We start from the raw sequence: 18,330 nt of genomic DNA, 5'->3' as shown, positions 1-18,330 counted from the left end.
ACCACCACCAGGATGGTCCCTTCCTATACCTCGCAGGGGATCGGCTGCGCCCCTGCCTTCGTCTTCAGGCAGGATATGCAGATCCGGACCCTCGGATTGCAAGCTACAGACGAGGCCTACGCCAAAGAACTTGATTGCTTGTTGGGCTGTTAATAAATGTTAATTGTTAAAGTATTTATTCTCCCGAGTCTTTCTGGTAGAACTGATTTTCAGCGAGAAATCCCACAACATCAATGAGAGCAGACACGTAATAACGATTTCAGAATTAAAGAGTGCCAACGGGCCAAAGGGCCTAGCTCGACAGGAACACCCTTCCAGGCTGTCGGACCTGGACAAACAGCAGTTGCTGCAACTGTCCTGTTGGTTTCGGCTCTCCGATCCATCACCACTCCACCTTCATTCGACGCTGTACGAGCCTCTGCTGCTCAGACTCAACGACTCTCCACAGAACCACCGCTCGACATTGACCTCAGAGAGGGACAAAGCTGATGATGACATGATGCCCAGAGAAGAATCTGTGCAGTTCTCCAGGATCTGGAGCGGCCTGAGGCTGGAATATTTCCGACATGACATTGTTAGTAATGTTTCAGTAATAATTAATAATCAATGTCAGTGGTCAATTACAACTTGTTACTATAGTTACTCTAATTTAAATGTTTATTTCATATGCAAGAAATCAAATACATGTGATCACTTAGCTGGGAAAATTGGGGGATCAAATGGGTTACCTCGCACAAGTTACTTCTCATTCATTTAGTCAATCATTGTACAACGTCATAACACACCATAAACAAATGAAACACTAGAGCATCCTCTTTCAAACAGCAAAAAAAAAAAAACTGCAAAAAAACAAACAAAAAAAACAATGACAATGACAATGATAACAACAATAAAAAATAATAAAATTCAACTCTCCTCAGAAATACTTCTCCCAAAAAAATTGTAATAAAATAATAATTAAAAAAATAAATAACTTCAAACTCCTTATAAAATAAGAAAAGAACAATACAATAAAAGTGTCCTCAGAAATAATATGAACTCTTTATTTCAATCTCACCTGTTGAGCTCTTGTTTACAGAAGAATCCTACATGGCAATTATTTCGTGTGTGGGACGCAAGGGGGCGTTCATGGTCTTACATTTGATTTTACTCAAGCTTATGTCTGAATTTCACACATCGACATTGACTGAATATGGAAAGGAAAAGTTCATTTGCATTGCTATTAGCCTATAAGAGACATGAGGATTAGTTTTCTTTCGCGCTGTTTTTTTTATTATTTTATTTTATTTTTATTATTCATATATTGGTAGCGTAAGCATTTTCACCACTTAATTGTCCCGCACCGTCGCATTTTGAGAAAATGTCCCGCATTTGCATCAGTCTATTGTTTTTTTATTTTATTATTATCATATTAAGGAAACGTGCATGCGTCATTTTGCCTTTTTAAAAAAGCATTTTATTTATTCTTTTTGCGTAGTTTTTCACCTATATTTAATAGCACTTTGTCAGAAGTAAGGCAACTAAAACTTTGAATGTTTGCTAATTTTTTGGTGTTTTTGTATAAATATTTTATTATTTGTATTATTATTATTTTATGTTTTGTGGGGAGAATATTTATTGATTTATTTTTTAATTGATACTTCCTCATTTTGTAATTTAATTTGGTTTATTTTCTTGTAGTTTTTATTTTTTTTCTTTTTCTCTTTCTTTTTCTGAATTCAAATGTGATGTAATATTTATCAGTCCCTGAACCTCTGGCTTTCTTCTCTGGTTTATGATTTCTCACTCTTGTATTCTGTAAGTAAATGTTTAATAATAATAATACAAAATAAAATAAAAAAAATATATAAAAAAAACTTCGTCAGAAGTACAAATACAACAGCCGTTTTTTAAATCCTATCCAATGGTTGAAAAGAAAGGAGTAACCACGGTCACAAGTAGGTTGTGACGGCTGTCAATCAAAATGTGGAGCGGTGATTCATTCCATGAGTTTCCTGTCAGAAAACAAATGGATAATTCGGTCAATTAAAATTTTAATTTAACAGAAAATTTATCAACTTGTTGCCTGCTGTGTTTGTTTCAATTCACATCCTTTCTAAAAATATTTGTTTTTGGTTTAATATATTCTTAATATATAAGACTGTCAATGATCTAATTTCATGTTGTTTTATATTTTATTTGTTCATTGTTTATTTTGTTGGATTTTAGTCCTGTTTCAAAAATAGTTATCTGCATGATGCCTGCTGCATTTGGGCTCATGTAAAATAAAGACATGTGATGTTACATTGTGATGTAATGGTGTTTTCTGAAAGGGACTAAAGAACAAATAACTTTCATCAGCTGAAAGGCAGAATACAAATGCTTTTATTAAGTTAGACAGACATTATATAACAGTTTCAGGTTATGTTTTAGTGTTGGTAACATGTCCCACATCCCACACAAACTTATAATCGTCCCACATTTGGTTTGTTTGATGGTGGTCACCCTAATTGGTAGGCTACTAGGAAACACCACTGAACAACAAGCTGAAAATTCGTTGACTTATGACATTTTCAGTTCCATATGGAAACACAAAACTGTATTTCGAAATACCGCCAGCTAATTTTAAAATCCTATTACGGAGAAGGCTTTGCTCATTAATATTTCTCGAACCGTCATAGAGAATCCAGTCACATTACCTACTTAATATTCATGATCCACGCCTTCAATAACAGGATTCGCCAGAGAACTGGCGCCCGCCCACTGACGCTGTCTTTCAGCCAATTAATTTGGACCATTCGCGTTACGTAATTAATATTCATAATTTTAGCCTTCGCCGTAGTAGAAATCGCGTGCGGTTCCTCGCTACGTTCTGTCAGGGACAGTAACTACGCAAGTGCGCACTCTAAAGGGAAGCTGCAGTGTTCCAGCCCCCTCCTCATACTACTGTTTATGTGCTTTGTCGGCTGTGTCTTGCCTCTTGCGCAAACTCCGGACTTCGAGCCCGAATCTCAAGCTTTATCTTCAACTATCTCAAGCTTTCTTATCACGTCGTGTCGCTCTACTGACCCACCCCTTTCGGACCTTGAGCAGACCCAACGCGGTCCACACTATTTTCCCTTTTTTTTCTACCCCCACCCCCTCAAACTGTGAAACATGACATTAAATTCCAATAAAAACGAACCTGCTGTCACTCTGGAGCGTGTGAACAGTGCGCGCACGGCTCTCTCCGATCTCTATCTGGAACAGCTGCTGCAGAATAAACCCAAGTCTGACAAGGTAAGAGGATTCGCATTAAACAAACACGATCTAGAACGCGACTCATTTGCTTATTTCAGCATTTCCATTTGACAGTCGGATGTTGACCGTGTCTGTCGATAGTTTTTTATCAGTGTCACAGATATACGAGTTTCTTCTTGTGTACATGATGAGGGATGAAGGTGTGCTGGTTTAGACTGGTCTGGTGCAGCCCGGTTTGACATCACACACCGCTGCTCAGAACAACTTTCCTCTTCATACCATTAGATGTTTTGACCATTAGATGTTTTGACGATTTCAGCCTTGAAATAGTTCGCAAATTTTACATGACTCACATATACAGGCTTTGAATACATTATAGAATACATTATAGAATATTATTTTGCATGACGCATCGTGACGTCACGTTAATAGTGGCTGGGAAGTCCGATTCATTTCTGCGAATCGGTTCGTTCGAACACTATTAACCGATCTTTAAAAAAAAGTTACGGTGATTATTTTTAATGACGTTTTTCCAATACTTTTACGTGTTTATTTTTATTTATTTTTTCTGTTTAGCTATTAAGGCCTCTGGAGAATCGCTCAGACAGTCTGCTTTGTGAACAAATCTTTCATAAATCTTTCAGAACGTTTAGTGAACCGGTTCACCAATTCATTGAAAATAAATGATTCATTTACGCAATAGCTACTGGCAGCTGAGCTGTGTGCGCGTCGTTTCTCTCTGGAACAAATAAATTCATTTATACAAGTATGCAATTTAATGGTGGTGGGCATTTTTCTTCTCTGTGTCTGGAAACATATTCTCATGCTCTCAGATAATTTAAGACAGGCCTACTGTTTCTACTTTTTGTTGATGTCATACTCGAATCACCGGTCATATCAAATGACTAGTTTGCAAATAAATAAGGAATTTGTATTGCTTAAAGGTTGCTCTTTTATAGCTCACTACACCAAATAGAGTTCAGTTAAGTTTATCTATGAACTTTTTTTTTTCTGACACAAGTCTGTCAATTGTGGATATATTTTTATATAAGAGTATATAATTGAGTATAAGAGTTTTAATATTTAATGTAGATATAATATAAAAAATCCTGAGCAGTGGGTCTGGGGTCTTTTTTAAGGAGTAAATAGAACTCTGACACTTCAGGTAAAGTCTTAATTTAATGTTGTTCCTTTCTAGGTTAAACAATAGAGACAACAAAAGTGATCTCATTAATTATTCCTATGGCCTAGCAAAGATTATAATCACACCATATAACATTTATCTTAAAACACAATACTTTGACTGATAATTTAATCAATCATCATAGTAATGTCTCAGATTCACAAGTCAACTCATCATTATTACCAGTCTCTCTACTCTTTACTTTTATGAGTTAACGTCATTAACTGCTTTTCCTTTTATTATCAGCAGTGCTGGTGATTGTTCAAAAGAAGTTCATAGACCTGGGATTAGGGATGATCCGACTGTGATTTTTCTTGTTCGATTTCATTTCCTTTATGTATATATATATATATATATATATATATATGTATATATATATATGTTTTACAACCAAATGAGCTGATTCCAATACTAATTGCAGATTTTTTTCTTTCTTTAAGCAACAGGCAAGAAAGATTGCAAATGGTACATGAACATGAATTTGAAATTAAATTACAAATGAAATTTTATTTTATTATTATTGAGCAAAAAAAAAAAAAAAAGGTCTAACGTTATAGTAGCTTTGTAAAATTACATAAAACCAAAATAAAATAATTAAAAACATTATTAAATGCAATCAGAGGATGTCAATGTGATTTTAAGATACAATTAAATTCCAATCATACACAGAATAGCCTATATTGCCTTTATTCATGTCTTTTCTTTCAACAGCTTATGTAAGCTTTTTTTCTTTTCTTTTTTTTCCCCCAAAAACAAGCATTTCAACTTTGTCACAAGCTAGACATTTTCTTTTCTCATCCACCACGAGTCGAGCTGAACCAACATTCACGGTCTTGTGCTGGGTGCACAGTTACGTTCACAATTGTGCAGCAATTGACCAACTCTAGTTCGCTTCTTGGTATCTGCGTATGTTTAGCATCATCAACACATTTAAAATACTCATCGTGTTCTTCTGGATGATGGACTTCCAAATGTCAGATCAAATCAGATCAATGTGCGTAGGAATGTCTCAAAACGTCGGACACTACGAGCTAACGTTAGCTATTGCTAATAAACATGTTGCCCTCCTGGACAAACCGGTCTCTGATGTCCCAACAACTACGGGTTTGACCCGGCCTGCATCGGCGTTTTATAGACAAAAAACGCTTGACTTGTGTGTATGTGTGTGATGGGTAACTTAGGTTTAGGGGTCAGGTTAGTGTGTGTGTGTGAGAGAGAGAGATGGGTAGGTTTAGGGGTCGGGTTAGTGTGTGTGTGAGAGAGAGAGAGAGATGGGTAGGTTTAGGGGTCAGGTTAGTGTGTGTGTGTGAGAGAGAGAGATGGGTAGGGTTAGGGGTTGGGTTAGTGTGTGTGTGTGTGTGTGTGTGAGAGAGAGAGAGAGAGAGATGGGTAGTTTAGGGGTCGGGTTAGTGTGTGTGTGTGTGTGTGAGAGAGAGAGAGAGAGAGATGGGTAGGTTTACGGGTCAGGTTAGTGTGTGTGTGTGTGTGAGAGAGAGATGGGTAGGTTTAGGGGTCGGGTTAGTGTGTGTGTGTGAGTGAGAGATGGGTAGGTTTAGGGGTCGGGTTAGTGTGTGTGTGTGTGTGTGTGAGAGAGAGAGATGGGTAGGTTTAGGGGTCGGGTTAGTGTGTGTGTGTGTGTGTGTGTGTGTGTGTGTGAGAAAGAGAGAGATGGGTAGGTTTAGGGGTCGGGTTAGTGTGTGTGTGTGAGAGAGATGGGTAGGTTTAGGGGTCGGGTTAGTGTGTGTGTGTGTGTGTGTGAGTGAGAGAAATGGGTAGGTTTAGGGGTCGGGTTAGTGTGTGTGTGTGTGAGAGAGATGGGTAGGTTTAGGGGTGGGGTTAGTGTGTGTGTGTGTGTGTGTGTGTGTGTGTGTGTGAGAGAGAGAGAGATTGGTAGGTAAATAAATAAATCAAAATTAAATCTTGTTTACAATAATCATTCCTGTGAATATGTACATGTAGTGCAGTTACTGCTCCTGTATGCAAATTAACAATTCACCATTAAATGTGTTATTTTTAAAAGTGTTTTTTTTTTATATATATATACTTTTGAGTTTAACTTGGAGTGAGATTTGGGGAGATTAGGGGGGGTTAAAAAAAAAAAAAAACTTGCATCACAGTGTATTGTGATTGTCAAAACATTTTAGTAACTAAACTGAATTTTATTAGGTTTAGTGACAACATGTTACAATGTTTATATGGTACAATTTCTGGTAAGCTACGTTTTTTTTTTAAAACAAATTTCTTGAAACAAATTTCACGATTTCAATTCAATTCTTGTGATTTGATTTAATATTGACTCATTTGGATAAATATCAAATAGCCCTATCAGCTGGTAGTATTATTTAAAGTTAAAAATAACTCACATTAAATATAATGCGTTTTTTATTATAATAACAACTTTATTTAATGATATAAGTACAAATATAATAAATATGTAATATAGTACACATATTTAGCAAAATACTCTCTATAGCTCTTTTTCTAGCCAACTAACGTGCCTATATTATGGTCATTAAATGGCTTTCCTGAGGTAAATGTTATGTGACATAATTGTTCTCCAGCTGTTTTATTGACCCCTTTGTTTGATTGATTGATCGATATTATGTATGAAGAATATACATTTCGGTAAGCTGTACTGTTTCTTTCAACAGTGTTCATTCATGTGTATTTACTATTAGCTAGTAGAGATGATCGGGTCACGTGCCGCTAGGGATCTGTCGCGTCACAATTACAAACGCCAAAACGGTATTTATTGTTTGAATTTCGTAATAAAATTGACATAATCTGAGAGCTGAGATTTTTTTCATATCATAAGTAACCTGCTCTGTCTAGTCTGTCGGTCTCCGTGTCCTCTTTGCTTCGCGATTTTTCTGTGCGTGAGAAAATGGATGTGTGGCGTGAGAGCGTGTGAAAAGTGTCAATTGCGTGAGTCTCACGGTGAATGCGTGAGAGTTGGCAGCTCTGTATATTTTGGCTTAATTCTATTTGTTATTCAGATTTTACCTCAAATATTACATTTGAATTGGAACAACATAATGAGAAGTAATTGGGATGTTAATGCTACAGTAGAAGTCTTCTTGATAATCTTATCATGTTTACTGTCCCTAGATAGCAACTTCAGGTATATCACACATTTCAAACTGGTTTATTTTGTAGGCTACTTCAAGTGGTAATTCGGCATTTTTGGGTTTATATGATAAACAGGTTTGAAAGTGCAAAATTCCCTATGTTTTCCCTTTTTTTCAAAATGGGCACCTTTAGCATCATTTTTCTCAAAAACTGCAAGGTTGTGTGTGGAGAACTTTTTCCCAAGGAATCTCTATATATTTCTGATGTTAAATATAAAAAAAGTAGGTAGTGCCCCACTTGGTGGAACGAAACACTATTTCTAGGCCTCTTTTAGGCTACCAACAGCGGCCTAATTGTGTTAAGACTGTGACAGGTTTATTGGCAAAATCTACAGACTTTCAGCTGTTTGCAATGAACAAATTAAACAAAAGTAATTGAAATAGCTCAACACAACAAGTGGTTTCCCCAAATTCAAATGAAAATGCAAAATTATTCAACACCCTGAATAGAATCCCTCACAACAACACACATCTGCAAAAATTAGTAGCACCAGATGTGCTTGAGCTAGAACACATGAAATATCTGAACTGGAGACGCTGCGTCAAGCGCTGCGGGAACGCCCTGCGTGATTGCGTCGTGAAGCTCATGTGTAATCAGTCCAATGGAAAGACGAGACGTCATAGGCGGGTGGCCGGTTTACCGGTTTATTCCACGATCTCGACACCTCAGTGTGGAGATAGGGAGAACACGGCACTCCCCGACGAGGAGGCTGAGATATAGAGTTTTCCTTATATTTTCACTCTCATATATGTTCGGCTGGCCAGTAATATTTAACTTAGCAACAGCACTAGATAAAACCTCCTTTTATAAGCTCCTCTTCATTCAACAGAGTTATGAGCTGACTTATTTATTTATTGAAAACTCATAAACATCTGCCTTATTTATTTTTTCAACAACAAACACTAATACCAATTCCTCGGAACTGGAAATCACAGCATGAGTGCCTCATCCCGGGGAGGAGAAACCGCGGAGCGTGCTTCTCCCCGAGATAAAGCACTGGATCTAACAGGTGAAGGCAGAGATAGGGCTGGGTCCGTCTCAAACCCCGCTGTTAGAACCATTTGCAATCCCCAAGATGAGCGCGCCTCGGGGAGCGCGCACCTAACCGTCCTCCTCGAAGAACGGCCGGCGGGAGCGGAGTGTCCTTCGGACAGCTTCTCGCAATGCTCACAGTCAGCCCCCTCGAGAACTGACTGTTGGCATGCTCCACTCCCAAACAAGCAACGCAAAGCTGAAGTGTGTGTCCCCACCCGTGATATAACGTGGGCAGGGAACAACATAACGCTTGCTTGCTCTCTTTTGCCATAATATATATATATATTGCAACTTTGACAGACAACAATAAATATGACAAGGACAGAATACACAGATCGCTTGCTGAAGGCACAGAAGCTGTCACGGTCTGTCTCAGGGGTGCTTTATAGTTTCCTGGTCGATGATGTCACCCGCCTATGACGTCACGTCTTTCCATTGGACTGATTACACACGAGCTTCACGACGCAATCACGCAGGGCGTTCCCGCAGCGCTTGACGCAGCGCGAGTTCCCTTGAAAGGGAATCTCTGGTGGGATTTGAAGAAGGCGGTTACAGCACGCAAACCCAAGAATATTACTTAACTGGAGGCCATTGCTCATGTGGAATGGGCTAAGATTCCTCAGAAATGCTGCCAGAAGTGGTCATAACAGCAAAGCCTGTTCTACTAAAGCCTGAAGTACTAAAGATGCTTGCCATGAAGGGGTTGAATAATTTTGAGACTGCAGAAGACATTAAAAGTTGCATTTTCAGTTGAATTTGGGGAAACCACTTGTTGTGTTGAGCTATTTCAATTACTTTTGTTTCATTTGTTCATTGCAAACAACTAAAAGTCTGTAGATTTTGCCAATAAACCCGATAAATAAAATAAATAAATAATAACCTAATAAATAAATTAAATCTATATTTATGGGCTTTTTCAGTTATTTCTATGCAAATGGATGAAATAAGTTCACAGAACTTTGATTTGCTTGCATAATGAGACAACAGAAAAAGATGAGGAGAGCAGCCACATTTGTTTATGCAGTAATAGCCGCAAGACCCCGTTGAAAGCTGTGGGTTCACGCTAGAAGTCAGGACTGGTGGAAGAACATTGTGCTCGTTAAAATCATTCAAATCTGCTTTAAACAAGTTGGCAAATACCTTGTTTTTTAGATATATTGGTGTAGCGATAGATAGCCAATAAATATTTTTATGTAATAATCAGTATACAAAAATCGAGTGTTTACAATAAAGCCCGACTGTGTAATTTTATGTTAAATCCTAAATTGAAATCAAAACAATTTATTTTACGGTACAAAGATGGAAACCTTAAATATATTCTGATGCTGACTGTCCTGATTCAGTACTAATATTGGCCAATAACATTATGGCACCAGTATACTGTGAATTGTCATCAGAATATCACTTGTAAGTGGATCTTATGACTGAACCTGTAAGCTACCCTAGCATATACCACCTAGAAACACTTTAACTCTTTTTTTTTAAATGAGAATCATGGAGATAATCAACAAAACAGTTTGTTGCAAATCTACTCACCAACATCTCATCAGAATAGCAAACCTGTACAATGGTATTGCTGACAGGGGTGTCTATTGCTGGCACAGCACCTTCTTAGTCACAGATCTACAATGCTTCACTTCACTAGTCAAACTGAAGAAGCACACACTTTCTATAAATAGAAGCCATAACTTTCTCTGCAGATAAAAGGGGGGAAGTCTGGAGAACAGTTTGTAGCTGCTTGTGTAAAACACAGTGTCCCTGTATTGTGTTTGCTTTAGATAAAAGCAAAAGACATGTAGCTTCCCTGTTCACACATGGGTGATTGTAAGTGCTGAGACTCTAGTACATCTATGAGTAGCTGGTCTACCGTGGAAATGGATATTCCCCATGTAAACGTTTTGCAAAATCTTGCCAAAATGTGAGCACACCTTATATAAATATAAATTATTAGCTGGACCATTTTTTTTTTAGGTTAGTGTTGGTGTAATGAGTTTATGGAAACTTTATATGTAAAGGATTCTTATGTAAATACATCTGGTTATTCGGGCCAGAAAAGTAGCTACACTTTATTCCTCTTAAATTGTTACACTGATCGAGCCATATTAAAAATCAAAGTACAAATTACCATATGGGGAGAAAGAGAAAATCTGACTCCTCTGCACTGGCACCATCATGTAAGTGTTAGGGGTGGGCAATATGACCAAATTCTTATTTCACAATATGAGAAATGTTATTTCACGATAACGATATATAACAATATATTTATTTTGTGTTATTTTATCTCATTTATGTTATTAGAAATCAGAAAAAAAGAATCAAATTACAAACAATAGGACAAAAATTTTATTACATAAATACTCTGATAACAGATCACTCTAAATTGTAATGTGAACTCATGAATTTTCTGTAAAGCTGCTTTGAAACGAAGTGTATTGTGAAAAGTGCTATACAAATAGCCTACATGTGAATTGGATTGAATTGAATTGAATTTAAGCGCTATAAGACGTGAAAGACAACTGAAATTGCTATTGATAGACTGACAGACGCGGCTTTCCGTGCACGTGCTTACGCTGTGTGTCAGTCAGTATGCACCGCATTGAGTTATTTTTCACTGCTTATTGTGCTTAAAGGGTAACTAAACCCCTGGTCAGCAAAAATGCTAGAAAAGTGGGCAGACCCCAGCGGAGATATAGGGGACGAACCGAGGGCGGGGCTGAGCGGGGGTGCGTGCACCTGAGACCCGCAGTGACGGATTAATTGACAGCTGCTGTCAGACTCTAAAATGGAGAGTGACTCACAGGTTCGCAAGACGACGTAAAGTACATGCATCTGATGAGTTTTACCGAGTTGATGTCAATAGCGTGCGCTCTCTGTAGGCATATTCATATTTTGCCGCTATGTGGAAAAAATCCAGCAAAATGCGCTGGCGCATTTGTCGACCCCAGAGGATTAACTTTAGCCTAACCATAAATTGTGATTATATATATGATCACTCATATCAAGACGCCGCTGCGTTGGTGGAGTCCATGCAGGAGGAGCAGCGTTTGGCACTGCATCGCTTTTCAGCGCTAGCTGTGTAGAGAAGCCCATTTCCACCTCTATTGCGTTGGAGAAGCAATCCCGCGTAAAATGCAGGTTGCACACTTGAGCTCCACTGGCGCCTAATTTCCAAGTCTGCTGGAAAGCTATGCAGTCCAGCAGTGCTGTTGCAACCAGCAACACTACACCTACGTACCCTCCTGACCACTGTACAAAATACAGATAAATCTGCGCTAACTTGAAGCAATCCTAACTGATGCAATACTATGCGTGGTAGCTCATACCAAGGGAGGGCATGGTGAGCTGGAACCTGCTTACATCACGTACCACCGCAAACGTCCAATAGGAAAATTCAACTGCAGTAGCCACCGTTCAACCTGAAGAGGGCAGCACTCAGACGTTTTTACACCATATATTGTAGAATTAAAACACTTTATACCCAAAAGTCAAAAAAGTTACTCGAATCAATGAACAGCACTAATAAAGCCCCATTCTTACAGATCATTAACTAAAAAAAGTTGGTTTAGGGTTTAGTTACCCTTTAATAACACTTTTTAACATCGAGAACATCCCAAATTCGTGATCGCCTTCTGAGAGGCAGCTTTCTGTGCGCGCACTTTGGCGGTGTACCAGTCAGCAGGAGCACCGTACCGAGGTTCTTTCAGGAAATATTGCGCTCATAACTCTTTTTAACATCAGACATCTCCCGCTCTTTATATTCTCATTCATGCATTTCATCACTCTGAAGTGTCAATAGTGCTATACATTTACAAGCCACGATATAGCAAAATCTCTAATGATAAACATTTATACTTTGGTAACGATATATATATCATCATACTCATACCACCCAGCCCTAGTAGGTGTTATATTTATATTGTGAATAAAATATTGTATTTATATGCGTTCTGTGGAGACCCATTACAATTTTTTAATCAGATAGCAGTCTAATCGAACAAGATTTATGAAGTGGCCCTTTCAGGCAGGTTGGTCTACATGGTTTGGAAGATGACACAGCTAAATCTCAGTAGTGTTGTTTTAGCTTGTGTTCGCTCAGTGCAGACGTCATAGATCAGCTTTGTCCCCCGGGCTCAAGACTGGAGAGTCAACACACTGCAGATATCAGCAGAGACACCCAGTCTACCACACTGGTTTTGGTGAAGTGCACTGCAGTGCGTATCTCCAGAGCTCTTTGTTCTCTTAGATTTGTTTGCTTGCTTTAGATGTAGAATAAAAGACTGCAGTTTCAGAATGAGGTGTTTGAAGTGATTATTTACATAATAAATTATTTCAAATATTTAGGAGTGTCTTGGTTATTGCTGCTGCTCCATTTTGTGTTCAGCACTGAAAATCAGGCCCAAGCCATGCGATGACACTGCCTTGAAAGCAGATGGGTTTTTCTTTGTCTATTGAGTCACATGACAGTCCTGACACAGTGAAACTCTAAAGTAGGAAGTGTATCGAGCTGAATAAGGACATCATGGCGCAGACCATTATTTTGACACTGGGAATGAGGATGTGTTAGGGCCTGCCACAGATTTTCATCTTCCTCAAATCCACCACAATTTTTTGGGAGTGTACAAATAAAGTGCCCAATTAGCATTACAGTCAATGGTTGGATATGGGATTTGCTTCCAGAGAATATGACCTCTGGCTGCTGTAAACTGCAATATCTGTAGTTATGCCAACACTGAATTCTACTTGAAGTGCTGATTTCACAAGACCTGAGTCAACAAGTTTCTTTGCATGGACACGCATTAGGTTCTCTTTAGCTGACTCATGCATTGATGTATTATCAGCCAAATCATGGCATGCAAACTTTGCTCAGGATGTTCGGCTGTTTCCTATGAACATGTGACTTCCCTCTAATGACGACAGCTGTGTCAGCAGTATGAAGCAAGTTTACAGGAGGCTTTACTAGGAATGGGTACCAAACTTTACTTTCAAGGGCACCGACCGAATTACGTCGGTACTACAGAGTACCGATTCACATTAAATCAACCGGAACGCATCTGGGCACGAGAGTATTTAAATACGAATCCTGCATGTTCTGCGTGTCTCTGTGTGAATGAATGGCGTATGCGTGGTTTCATTTACCACACACTCACACATTGTGGAAAACAAAACATTTCATAGAAAAAAAATAAAAAAAAATAAAGGTTGTTTTTATGAATTAAATTAAGTAGTTGGGAGCCTACTATTTACGGGTAAATATTATAGTATACAAACATCACAGACAAGCAGTGTGCACTGACAATTGTCAACTTGTGTGTTTAAGAGCATTGAGACATGATATTAAACTTGCACCTCTGCCTCTGGTCTTAATGTGTTCTGGCAGATGCTATATTTATACTGAATTGAATTAAGTGTAAACGTATATGAGTAAGCACTCATTTCAGGATTATCATACAGTACATGTGTGTGTGTTATGTGTGTAAATGGGTTTCCGCAGAGAATCCATACGATCGGGAAACACTAGAGCCCTGATTTGATTTGCTTAGTTTAGTCTCCCAGACTTGGGGCTCCTCTTCTGTCCTGTTATCTCACACTAATGGACCCGGTCATAATACCTTTCACTGCCACTATCCTGTTTAGGCAGAGAAATAAATGCAGAGCATTATCCAACATGCTTTTATTCAATTACTGACTTCAAGTTTTCTTATGGAGGTTTAGACAAAAGCATCTTTTGATAGTTGATTATGACCTAAATGTCATATAATGTGTCAAGTCAATTTTATTTGTATAGCGCTTTTCACAATACACGTTGTTTGTTTCAAAGTAGCTTTACAGAAAATCATGATGTTAATATTTATAACATCTTAATATCCTTATGCATATAGACTATATATCGCAGTCTAGTCAAATGTATTTGTTCCATTTGTTAAACAGGTTATTGCCAAAAATTGTCTTGTGTCAGGGATTTCAAAGAATGTTTTTACACTGCTGTTTTTCACTAAAACTTTAGGTGTGTCAAGTTCAAACCGAAAAGATTCATGGCTAGACCATGACAAGCGAGATTTTGTGTCATTCTTTGCTTTCAAAAACAACCTCTTTCAACAGACATGTTAAAGATGTTAAAGGCTGCAGTAATCTAATCCTAAGAGTTTGTTCATATGAGTCTAATCCTCTGTTTCTAATAATTGCCCTGGTCCAATTGAAGGGGCCAGCTATAATACATGTTGATGAATTGCCAATTAATAAAACCATGAACCAAACTCTCCTGTCTCAGCTACAACTAATGTTTGAGGACGGGTCAAAGTAGACGTAGCTCACTGGCAGCCAATGAAGACGTGCTGGTATTTTGCAAATTTGTTACAAACCTACATAAGTTCAAGCAGGAAGTAAGACTGTAATTACTGATGAAGAAAAAAAGGTACACTTTAATTAAGTGTTTTAGTTCTGCCCTTTTCTCCTTGCCTTTTTTGTCCATACAATGGAAGTCAATTGGCACCAATACTTTGTGGCTACCAACATTCTTCAAAATATTTTAATAATAAATTTTGCTTTCCACTGAAAAAAGAAAGTCATTCAGTTTTGGGATGACATGAGCGGGGATGATATCATATTTAAATTATGGGGTGAACTATGCCTTTAAGGAAAAGGTATCACATCTTATCCCACTGCCGCTCATGTGGATTGAAACATGTGAAACATGTGAAACATAGTGGATTTCACAATGTGGGAAAACATCATACTTCATCACAATATCTAGCTGACACCGGATTATGCTGGTTATCAAAACCTGACATCAGCCAATCGTCAGTCATCATGTCTTAAAAGCCAAGTTCCAAAGTCCTGATCGTGTAATACTAATGTGGTGTAAACTTTGCCCTGAGCTCGGGTCATTGATACACTGTTGATATTCAGCATGTAAGAGCTTTTCTTATATCACTGCTTGAAGGGTTGTAAAATGAAGACATGGCATTTTTATGCATGTCTTCATAGAATGATTAAAATGACTGACTGCTGCCCCCTAGATCCACTTCTGTGTCTGTGAAAGCAGATGATTGACCAACTGAGCATCTCCGTGAGATCATTTTGCTCAAAAATAGGCTAATGCATGAGGGCAGGTTACCAGAAATGGTTTTACCATAGTCCTGAACAATAAATAATTACAGAAGTTGACCTGAAAAGAAAACTGTCAATAAAAGAAAAAAATTACTGAGAATGCAACATACTAAGCTTGTTATGAATTATTGCATCTGTGCAACAACATATAAAATCATGCTTTTGTAACTAAAAGCGTTTGTGTTAATGTGCTTGAGCAAAAAAATATTTAAGCCTAAAGCTTCGGTCACACTATACTTTCAGCACTTCTGACACTGCAATGAATAAGATATGATGTCACGCTCTGTGGTGTCTTTTGTAAAAGCATAAATTCAAAAACAAAAAAATAAATTAATACAAGATGTAAAAACACACAATCTATTCCACTTTCCTGCAATGTAGAAACATTTGAATACATCGCGTTTACACCAGACGCAAGCGGCACGACGTGGCAAAAGCAAACAGAACCCATTATAATCAGTGATGCTGTCTACACTGGATCTGGCGCGACAACAAATACCCGATGCTAAACTGATGCCCCATTCTATTTCGGATGTACTTTAAGCGCTCGCGCTACTTTTGACACAAAGAACAAATTGATTTGCAACGGCTGCTTTGTCTCGTCCAGTGTAGACAGCCTCAAGCTGACTCAACAACTGTCGCGTCCTGTGTAGACACGGTGTTAGAGATCACGCTGAGATGTCTTGTTCTTCTTTTAGTCACACATCTTCATGCAGGTCAGAGTTCACCAAACTTGAATTTTGGAAGGCAGCAAAATGCATTCACATGGGCATTCGTTCCTGTGCGGTATTTTATTTAGCAGGTTTAGGTGTCTAGTTTGTAATACATGTGTTTATTCAAAATAAAGTCATTAATTTTATTTGAAATTAAATTAATTAATCCTTTTCTAATATAGTCACATTCAGTTGGAACTTCACCAAATGGATCTCGTTTGTGATTTCATTGACTTGAGTAACTGGATCTCAAAGTTAGGTAATGAACTGGCAGTTACCTGAAAACAGGCTAGTTTGTTAAGAACCTGACTATCCAGCATAAAGGTAAATACAGAGATGATTATGGTCATTGTAATTCATGAACAAAATTAACGAAGATTTGCAACTTTATTCTTATGTGAATAAAAATAAATAAAGATGGGAGTGTTTCTATCAGTATGAAAATACATTTTGAACCACTAATGAAAAGTTGGATATATATATATATATATATATAAAAAAAAAAAACTTGCTCTATTTAACATATTAATAACAGAGCACTATAGAAGGTACCATTATTAAGTTGTGATGAAGTTTGTTTAGTCATGCTAGTCAAGCCCCCTCATCAGACAACATAACCATGCCAACCTGTTCCCAGCATTGCAGGATTTAATGAGGTGTTAAAATGTGTCCGTTTAATCGTTAACCCAGGACAGATGTCCACAATGACTCCTTAATTCTCCTCCTCCATCATACCACTTTATTTTATGCCAAGACAAAGTTCTTATATATGTTTGGTTACACTATATTTGAAGGTGTCCTTTTTACAGTATAATTATACATTTAAGTATCGAGTAATATTAATTAGCAACGTACTCACTATAGGGTTAGGATTAGGGATAGTTGCATGTAATTATGCATAATTTGCTGTTATTACAATAGTAAGTACATGTAACATTTATAACAATGTTATAAATGTGAATGTTATGTTCCTTCCTAATATCTCGTCACAGATACATGGATTCAGCTAAGACAAAGCTAATTATTATGATCTCAAAGGTTTGGTTCCTGTAATACAGAGCTTAATGTGCTCCTGTTTGCATTCCCAGGCCGCCATGCAGACATATGACAACAAAGGACAGGAAATCTTCACCAACGGCAGCGCGGGCCACATGAACGGCAAAGACGTAACCAAGATGAGAGAAGTGGCCTTTGAGAAGAACGCCTCTGAGCCACTGGTATTATACCTTTTATTTTTATGTGTAAATAAATGTGTTCTTTTGTATTTACAAAATTAAACTCATTGAACTCATAATTTCAATTATCTTTAAAAGAATAATTCACAGATTCATTCTGTTATTATTTACTTGTGTTGTTTCATACTTGTATGCTGTTATTTCTTCAATGGAACAAAAAAGGAGTCTTATCCAGTTCATAGTGACCATGTCTACTGAGCTCCGAAATGAAAAGAAGTTTTGAAGTCTCCAAACAGCAGAAGTGTAAAATTGTGTTCTGTGTCTATTCAGGGTGTAACTCTTAAGCTGAATGAAAAGCAGAGGTGTACAGTGGCCAGAATATTGCATGGCGGGATGATACACAGACAAGGTACAGTGTATTCTTGGTTTGTTTGTGAACAATTCTGCAGTTTCCATAAGGGATGTCCCGAGCAAAATATGTCTCAGACGGCCAAATCACAGCCAAAATCGCACTGTGTGCTTAAGCCTGATCCTTTATTTTATGTCAGCTATTACGCAGGTGTCGTGCAGTAGGTGGCAGTATGCACATTCAAGTGAATTTGAATTAGAATTTTCCAACCACTGTTAAAAGGAAAAGAAGCAGCTCAACTGAACCAATGAGATCTGTTCTAGCGTGTCAGAAACTTATCAACGCTTTCCCATGACTTTTAGCACTAAAATAGCTTCGCTACTGAATCACTAAGTTATATTTCTCAGCAAAAAGGGGCTA

At 37.8% G+C, this 18,330-nt stretch overlaps 1 protein-coding gene across 1 annotated transcript in view; it reads left to right on the top strand.

Annotated features, from left to right (window-relative positions):
- Positions 1 to 2,865: 2,865 nt before the first annotated feature.
- mpp1 (MAGUK p55 scaffold protein 1) overlaps positions 2,866 to 18,330 on the top strand; it is a 28,725-nt gene continuing 13,260 nt past the window's right edge. Inside the window, exons 1-3 of the mRNA XM_084137906.1 lie at positions 2,866 to 3,258; positions 17,475 to 17,603; positions 17,892 to 17,970. Of these exons, the coding sequence (XP_083994032.1) occupies positions 3,136 to 3,258; positions 17,475 to 17,603; positions 17,892 to 17,970 (331 nt within the window). The 5' untranslated portion in view covers positions 2,866 to 3,135. The remainder of the gene's footprint in view (positions 3,259 to 17,474; positions 17,604 to 17,891; positions 17,971 to 18,330) is intronic.

Source organism: Abramis brama (assembly GCF_963993115.1).
Source record: "Abramis brama genome assembly, chromosome: 15".
NCBI lineage: Eukaryota > Metazoa > Chordata > Actinopteri > Cypriniformes > Leuciscidae > Abramis > Abramis brama.
The sequence above is the reverse complement of the archived record's forward strand: the minus strand, read 5'-3'. Positions and strand labels throughout refer to the sequence as shown.